The sequence below is a fragment of the Chanos chanos genome, chromosome 8 (assembly GCF_902362185.1).
Source record: "Chanos chanos chromosome 8, fChaCha1.1, whole genome shotgun sequence".
NCBI lineage: Eukaryota > Metazoa > Chordata > Actinopteri > Gonorynchiformes > Chanidae > Chanos > Chanos chanos.
Window position 1 is genome coordinate 34696110 of NC_044502.1, and position 9252 is coordinate 34705361.

At 37.9% G+C, this 9252-nt stretch overlaps 1 protein-coding gene across 1 annotated transcript; it reads left to right on the forward strand.

Annotated features, from left to right (window-relative positions):
* The first annotated feature begins 5686 nt into the window (after positions 1 to 5686).
* On the forward strand, positions 5687 to 7141 carry eny2 (ENY2 transcription and export complex 2 subunit). The gene is made up of 5 exons (XM_030782613.1): positions 5687 to 5789; positions 6190 to 6267; positions 6391 to 6461; positions 6579 to 6653; positions 6860 to 7141. Exons 2-5 carry the CDS (start codon positions 6200 to 6202, stop codon positions 6931 to 6933), a joined length of 288 nt encoding a protein of 95 aa, XP_030638473.1. The 5' UTR covers positions 5687 to 5789; positions 6190 to 6199; the 3' UTR covers positions 6934 to 7141.
* Positions 7142 to 9252: the final 2111 nt, after the last annotated feature.

Consider the following 9252-nt stretch of genomic DNA (forward strand, 5'->3'; position numbering starts at 1 on the left):
GCACCTGTTCTGTCAGAGGAGCTTACTTATCTTTGAGGGGCAAGGGATTCTTTGAGTTAAGCACTGCTGTGATTGGTGATTTGTCAGCCGTACTTCCTTTGGGTCAGTTATTACGGGAGAGATGTCAGTGGGCTAAGCAATCAACAAGACGGAAACTCAGAGTAGCAAAGAATGTAACCATGGTGTGTGTGTATGTGTGTGTGTGTGTGTCCTACTGCGGTGGATCTGGTGCTCACTTGTGTGCGTAACAACTCTCTTTTATTTGAGAGAACCATTGAACTTCTAGAACAGTTTATTGAAATGATGCAGAATAAGAACATTTTTCAGTTCTTTCTGACCTTTGCAACGATTATTGCACCACACTCTATAAATGCAAAAACAATGATAAACAGATTTCAGAATTATGAAATTAAGGCATGTTAAATCTTGATAGATGCTGGCCACATTCATGGAGACTTCTTTAAGAGTGCGGTCCACTGACAGGTAGCAGCTGAACAAAAGAAATTTAAAACTGACGCCATGAAAAATATTATTACAATCCAAAATTGCGTGTTGACAACGTTTTTCAACCAAAAAAGCAGATTATCTTGTTTATTTTAAGCACATATATGTCCTTGTGATAACTTGTTCACCTTCTAACACTCCCTTAATTGTTTTTATCTTTGTCTGCATAGCTGCAACTAACCATGAATTCAGGGACTCTTGTCAATAATAATAATAATAATAATAATAATAATAATAATAATAATAATAATGACAACTCTCTTATGGATGAAGAATGGTAAGTGGTAGTTTTGACCTAACCACTCTCTTAAAAACACTGCCATATTTTAGATTATGAAAGTGCACTTGTAAAAATGTCACTTGGGCCCTTGCTCTTTTCAAGATGGGATACTTTACCACATTGTTCATTCCTTGTATGTTGTATAACTTGTTGTTAAAAGATTTGGCAAACAAAGAGCAACACGATGGTTATGCATCCTTCAAGCAATGCTTAACAACTGCAGTTAATTAGAAACACGAAGCTTTAATTTGACACTCCAAAAATTCATTTGCAGGTGAAATAATCTGAAAATGAATCTTGATTGTCTTAGCCTCTATGTACTGTTGACAGAGTTGTAACCCAAAAGTTGTTGCACAATCCATAACTGCAGCAGAAAACCAGTGCGGTGTCTGAAAATAAAGGGACTTAAACTACATAACTTGCTTGGTATTCAAAGAAGCGGGATCGTTTGTCTTTTCAGCATGTATCTATAACAAGGTGTACTTGGCACTGTATTTCAAATGGTGCAGTCCAAACAGCCTTTCTACTCTCAATGCAGGACACATCAAAGTGAAAATACAGGTAGCTGCCATCTGTAGGGGTTTTCCCAAACAGAGGAAAACTTCAGCACAACTGCTACTGATGGATTCAGGTAAATAACACTTTTTAGGAAGTGATTTTAGAAACTGTCCCCTGACCATGAGTTTGAAAGAAATACTAGGGATTGAAATATTGACAAATAGTTGAACATCAATAAATTCATGAGGAGAGTTAACACATAACCCACTTCAAGAATTTTTTCCATGTAAACAGCAAGCTGACCTTCTTCTCCAAGGATTTATCAAAAATTACAGAAAAATACAGATTTCATTTTAAGCCAGACAACTCAAGAAAAGAAAACACACAAGACAGGTAACTGATATGTGCATAAGCTCTGGAAGCTTAATTCAATTTTTGATCTAACCACAGTAAAAATACAGGTAAATTCAATGTACAGAAAAACCCAAGGTCTTATATCTTTACATTTTTGACCAGAAAAGGAAATATAATGGCTGAATTTGTTTAAGATGTACTTGTGGAGTAGAATAATGTCAGTTTCATTCAACTAGCAAAGACCAGCTCTTCAGATCTGACTGGGAAAACCATATTGAGTTTGAGACTTTTCAGTATTCAATGGATCACGGGCACTCTGGTTGTTTTGGTGATGTGATGTGGATTTGTTTGAATTGAGTAATGAAATGTATTAATTAGCACAGCCAGACATTAGTCCACAAATAAAGAAGCAAGGCACACCTCGTCCAATGGCAAAGGACGCGCAGACGGAGGTGGTTATCGGCTCACCCTCTCTTTTGGCGTGCTCTAATGGAGTGCTTTGATTACAAAACAAATGCACATGGCCCCAGTTCAAGTTATTCTACATGACAGAGCTCCCATTAATGCATCAACAGCTGAAAGTGGCAGCTGGGCCATCAAGCTGTGTGGGAAAAGCAGATGACTTTCCACACTATCAACAGACTTCTGAGTATAACCTTCAGAGGAATAACTTTCAGAGCTTACGAAACATGAGGAGCCACCAAAGGCTTTTACACAAACTTGTCTGACCTCTAAAAAAAAAAAAAAAGCCATTTTTGAATATGTTACGTTTTAATGCACCTCTCTGTCCTCATTCCCATTAGGTAATGCGGTTTACACTGGCATCAAAATAGGGGTTGAAATGGTGTGAAGATAAAATCTTGCTATACATTTTTTTTATCTTGCTTGCCACGTTTTTAATGAGGTAATTATTATTACATAATTGTGGTGGTGAAGCGACCTGGGGGCTCCTGAGGTGGGGGTGGGTGGAGGTTCACTTCTGGAGTTTCCACTGGGTCCCCAGGGCAGAAACCCATGCCATTACAGCACAGGATAATGGGAGTAGGAGATAAAGTAGATAGTGGATGAGATAAGAACCCAGAGGAACAAGGAGTGAAAGGCTGCTGAAAGCTTACTGTTCATCTCCCTTTCGTAGCGCAAAGCTCCATGTTAAGACGAGGGTTTATTGACCATTGTGATTTCACAGTTTGATGCAGTATATCAATCGATGCTTTTCTTCTTCTTTGCTACTGCCGGTAACTTTTACCACTTATGTATACCTTGACCTCTCTTCTATTTTTCTTTCCATATTTAAATAAATGACAAATTCACTACTGACAGGATACACAATGCTTTCTTCCATTATGCTTGACACGAATGATAACTGGACACCTATCAAAATGTCATCTTTCAAGCAGATACCTTATTCCTCTACCAGATGGGTGCACAAGATCAGGTGCTCTACCTGCTGACTTTTTCAGAAAGTACAGGCTATGTGATCCATCAGTCATTCTATCACAGGGCCATGTCAGCATAATGTGTTCCCTCAAGCACTGTGTCCTCATTCCATTTGCTCTAACAGCACAAGTGCTAGGCAGACAAAGCTTAAAAATGACACTAGCTCAAACATTACTCCTTCTTTTCTTCTCGTTTATATAAGCTCTGGATACAAAATTGTTAGCACTGGAAACGTCCTCCTCATAGCTCAGAGATTCCCCAGAGATTTTTCTAACCTTATGGTTCCAGTCAAGACAGGGTGTTGATTATATCCTCTCTACTGGGCTTTGAATCCTCAAAAGTCGATAAAACTGAGGCAATTATGGTTCTACAGAGAGCCAGGAGCCCAGCAGACTGTTTAGATAAACTTTAGTACTTAAGCCCAAACACTGCCATGGGTTCCTGAGATCAGACCTAACAATGTCTTGCCTGTGTCCTACTCTGACACAGTAATTAATTTTCAGTTTATGCTGTGCTTTGTGATGTTATCCTTAAAGTCCACAGATTAATTATGTAGGTGGACAAAATAGTTAAACAAGTTTGCATATGTCGCAGTTTGAACGTTACAGAACGGAGATCTGTCCAGGCACTGTCCCTTGGGAAGTTTGGTGTTAAAAGCTCAGTTTCTGTAAAGACAGATTATTACAACTTATGTTAAGTACCTTAAACATATCAAGAAATGTCTGAGCATAATTATTTTGCATAGACTTTTTGTTATAATATTTGATTGGTAGGACATTATAATAATAGAAGGAAACAGTAATGATTGCAGAGGTTAAAAGTACTCTTGTCTGTGTGTACCTAAAGGTCATGTGGGCCCACAGAGAGGGTTTTTAAGTTAAAAAAAAAAATAGCCATTTATAAAGGATTAACCGCTACTTGTAACTCACAGTTTACTAAGCATTTTATGTGTAAAGTAACACTGCCATCTAGTGGTAAAATTTCTATGTGACAATATGAAGACCCCCGTGATGGACTGGTGACCTGTCCAAGGTGTTTCCCCCGCCTTTCGCCCAATGAATGCTGGGACCCTATTTAGGATAAGCAGCTTTGGAAATGAATGAATGAATAAATATGAGGACCCAGTCTTGAGATGCAGCTGACAATGGCACACCAGTATGAGGGGTGGAAGTAGAAAAACAAACCAAAAAAACAAAACACCAAACAAAGAAATAAACAAACAAACAAACAAAAAACGTAGTATGAAAAGTATGAAAGTAGTGTTGGTTTAAATACATGGGGATTAAAATGGAATGCATAAAAGTTTGCATGATAAGTAGTAACTTAGAAATGTGTAGACTCGACGAAATGTGAGCCACAGTGTATAAATCATCATCTTTTTCGATTATTCATCATTTATCATTCATACCGCAAACTACCGTTATCATTTAAGGTGGTCTTATGTAGGGGTGCAGGTAATAAATATTCTTTGATTAAAAGAAGAAGAAGAAGAAGAAGAAGAAGAAGAAGGAGGAGAAGGAGAAGATGGCGATCAGAATCTGTCATTTATCATTTACTACATTATTTTATCATTTAATGTAGTGATTTTTGTTACTTCTGCCTCATTTATCATTTGAAATCAGTAATTTGTGTTACTTCTGCGTCATTTTCTGTTTAACGCGAATCATTTTGTCACTTCTGCCTCTGAAGATGAAGTAACCTTCAAAAGGTTTCGCCTACTGACCAATGAATAGCTTATTCTCCGTGGCCACGAAAATGATGCGCGTTTGATGGTAAATGACGTAGAAGTAACAAAAATGACTAAAGTTAAACGATAAATGAGGCAGAAGTAACACAGATTACCACATTACATGATAAATTATCTTTATCAAATTCCATTTGAACAGATTGCATCACTTCAATTCGCATCAGAGTTTTCAATTCTTTTGCATTTTCACTGCCCTTTTTTTAATCCTTTAAAGGATACTTTTTTCTCCGGCCTTACGTGAGACTGCCTCAGTGATTACGGTAGATTTGTGATATGAATGAAAATGATGAATGACAGAAATTTCTCCACTTAAGTGGTGACGATTTATAAACTGAATGAAATGACAGTTAAACACACTTCTTTTATTTGTGTACATTTTATCAGCCCAATTTTTTAATGCACATGTATTTTCGCCAACTCCATTTTCATCTTGTTCATTCACTCATTCATTCATTCATTTGTTGCTACTTAGTTAGTTAGTTAGTTAGTTAGTTAGTTATAACGTTGTTAGTCCGTTGTACTTTAGCAATTTTTGAAGAGTTTGATTTGCCAGAGGTTTTTTTTTCATGCTTAGCAAGGAAGGTTGTTCCTTCCTGAGTAATGTGTTGCAAATAAGCAACCATATAAGTCATGGTACATAGATAAAAGTGCTGATTGTTATTTACGCTATTTAACGTCAGATTGCTGAACATGGTGTGTGTTGTGACCCACAGAAGTGAGGAGACAGCTTGAGACCTTTTTTGGTCGAGTGGTAAAAGCACCATGTACTACGGTGATTCCAGAATATGCTAGGAACCTTCTAGTGTCTGATGTTTCTTGGTGGGACAGTATACGAAGTAGGAACAGTGTAGCAGACGTAGTGCACAGCCGCTGATACTGGTAACAGGGTATATGAGAAATTTACCCGCATATATTGCGGGATCATTGTCTTCAAGTCATAAAATTATGCTCATTTATTCAACTGTTGTGGTGAGTGTAACAGTGTCTTAGGTGTATGCATGTGTGCATAAAGTAGCTAGCTGCTACACTGAAAATAATCCGATTTTACAATATCTAGCTAGTGGCTAGTTGGCTAACGTTAGTTTTATGCTCGGTCGTCGTCTTTTGCCAAGTTGCCAAGTATTTAGTAATTTAATAGTATACCAGAATATTTAGTAGTGTGCCACTTAACACAATGAGGGTAGCTAGCTCAGACGTGGTCGGAAAATGTCGCAGTAGAGTCGAAGGACTACAGCCAGCCAAGCTTTGTTTTGTTTGTTGGAGGAATGGTGCGAGCAGTCTAGCCAGTCTAGATGCATTTATCTTGTGTTGTATCTCTTTACCATCATTAACGTCTAGCTCCCTGACCAAAGATGTTTTCGTCTTACAGCTTAAGTAATATGAGTAAAGAGTCACAGATGAGGGCTGCAATTAACCAGAAACTAATTGAGATGGGGGAGAGAGAGCGGTAAGAAAACTAAGAACGTTATTTACACATTTACTTTGTTTTGTGAGTGAAAAGGCTGTATTGTCACCGTTATGAACATAAGAGTGAGATGTTTAGCCGTAAACAACTTTTTACATTTAAAAGGCTGAAGGAGTTGCTTCGGGCTAAACTAATTGAGTGTGGTTGGCGGGATCAGCTGAAAGCGCACTGTAAAGGTGAGAAAACTGGCTCTGTAATAAAACTTATTGAAACTATCAATGGGAATTCGTTCGGTGATACGAGTCATTAGTTTATTTGCTTGTAGACAACTTCTCTGATCTGTGGTTTTACAGATGTCATTCGTGAGAAGGGTATTGAGAATGTTACAGTGGAGGACCTGGTTGCAGGAATCACACCGAAAGGAAGAGGTAAGCCATTGCCCTCTGCCCTGTGCAGCACTACTGCATTGTATTTCTATTTCTAATTCCTGAAACATATTTGTATTGAAATGTACAGATACTGCATAGTTATTTTTATATACATATATATATACATATATATATATGTGTGTGTGTGTATACTGTATATAAATGTATGTGTGGTGCCCTTATGATAAAGTTGTTGTATTTTACAGCTCTTGTACCAGACAGTGTGAAAAAGGAACTCCTGCAAAGAATAAGGGCTTTCTTGGCCCAACATGCCACTTGATGCTGGATGCAGTCCATTATGTTTTTAGTCACTTGAAGACAATTACTCTTTTTCCTTTGCAACATTGCCAGCTATACATGATATAACATTCTGATACAATGAGATTTTTGTAATTTTTGATTGTGTACCATTATGCATAAGTGAGACAGTTGGATCTTTTGATATATTAAAAGGTATGGTTTTTGTTGCTGTTTTTTGTCAGTGAAAGAATAAAGATTGAGTCAGTTTGTACATAACATTTCTGTGTTGTATATTGCAAAGTTCACATGAGTTGGAATCAGTTGTCGCTTGGAACAATGGCCAAGGAACTTACTGACTTACCAAGTAGCTCCACATACTACACAATTCAACATGGATGATAATATACTTTGAATCAATAAACTTTCTCTACAACCCCAATCAGCCTTTTCTAGTGAAACACATATGAAAAGCGTTAATTTTGACTGGATTTAAAATATTCAGTTTGAGTGATCATGTATCCAGTATGTATATATAAAAGGGAGCTTAATGCTTACCAGTGATTTGTAGTTGACTATGCAAAATTAAATCCACCTTGACAGTTTGTTAACCTGTAGTATCATGGCAAGAACCAGAGTTAGGAAAAGTGAATCTCTGGTGAAAGGTTTGTCGAGAAAAAAAAAAAAAACCTTTATGGAGAAATGTCAGGGAAACTGAAGACTATATATGTGAAACTATATGGACAATTTACCTTGGTGACCCCTCTCATGCTGCAGTGTTCCTTAGAATGAGGTTGTCATTTCCATAAATAACACATCCCCTGTGTTACAATCCAAACACCACTGCTTCTTTAACGACAAGCCCACTGCTGCTTTTTACTTCCTAAAATAACAGCCTGCCTCCTGAAATGGAGCAGTGAAAGAGAAAGAGAGAGAGATTGAGAGGGGGAGATCAAGAAAAGATAAGTATGTGTGACCCTATGCTTTGGGGAAAGATATAACTCAGAATGCGTATTTCGAAGGGGGGAAAATCACATTCACAATAAGACTTCACAGATTGTTTGGAGGTCCTGCCAAGTGAGTTCAGTGAGTTGTGCTTAAGTTCAGATGGGATTTGATGCATTAACAAGCCCCTGTAAGTAAGCCACTTCTCAGCATGACAGTTTAAGGAGACTTGTATTAAGTGGAGCCATGGCCTTTACATATGATATCCACCTACTGACCAGATCTGCAAATCAGGGATGACATGGAGCCTCACTCATTGGAACCACTATGAAACCACAGTGAGTGACAGTGCAATATTTGGCACTATGTCATCACGCTACGAGTGGTGACAGCAGCACTCTACATCATACACTATAATCTGACAAAGAAATGGGCCAAAACCTAGTCGGGTTTGTTTCGGCTCAAGTTTTTGATTGCAGAGCAGATGCCAGAGCAAATATACATAATGGACAAACTAAGCGCCCATGGTTTTAAAAGTACAGCCTTCACTTATTGCATGTAGTGTAGTATGGCTTAAGGATGACTTTTGACAGATAAATATGTCAAACAATTCTTAAGTCTAACTGCAAATGTCCAAATAAAAACAAAAATCATTTTGAGGATTATGAACTCCTGTGTGAGTGGTGCATTACCTCAAAGTAAGCATGTGCTACATTCTCTTGTAGTCAGATATCATGTTTGCTTAGCTGATAGACCAGCAGTGATGTCAGACCAGGTGACAACATGCTGATATACAGCACTGGCAGGGTGGAGGGGGTGGGGGGGTTCCCCCCCAAAGACCAGGTCTCATTTGCCTTTTAATGGCTAACATCAATCCCCAAGTTATCCGCTTAACAATCTCTGTGGACTCCAGCACTCCGGACCTCTTTGCTGGATAGAATTACCAATGAAGCAATTTATTATTCCATGCATTTTTTTGTTTACATTCATATTATGCCCGCTGTTTTCTTTCAACACTTTGGCTCAGAGAAGGAGTCAGAAAAAGTGGAGGAACAGGTGAAGCTTTTTATTAGTGTTTATCCTATAATACCACAAAATCACCAAGTGATTCCACGCTGACAATAGCCAACATGATAAATTGTGTCTTGTCATCCAGGCAGTTTTTTTTCTTAGGGCACCGATACTTAATGTACTGTAAGGGGCTTTCAGTAAGAGGCCAAGAAAACACTGAATGAAAATAGAAAAATAAGTACAGAGAAGATAATTTATACCATGTCTCTGGAGTTGTGTTGATTTTATAAGTTATGGCAAAAAAACACAAGTGGCTTCCCTCTGTGTCCTGTGTTCTTATGTTACATACACTGTATGTGTGTTTCAGCATACAGCATATTCAGAAACTGAGTAAAAATATCACTTC

Coding starts and splice junctions, on each gene's coding strand:
- eny2 (XM_030782613.1), top strand. CDS start 6,200: ATGAGTAAAGAGTCACAGATGAGGGCTGCAATTAACCAGAAACTAATT. Junction 6,462..6,578: donor GCTGAAAGCGCACTGTAAAG/GTGAGAAAACTG, acceptor GTGGTTTTACAG/ATGTCATTCGTGAGAAGGGT. Junction 6,654..6,859: donor AATCACACCGAAAGGAAGAG/GTAAGCCATTGC, acceptor TGTATTTTACAG/CTCTTGTACCAGACAGTGTG.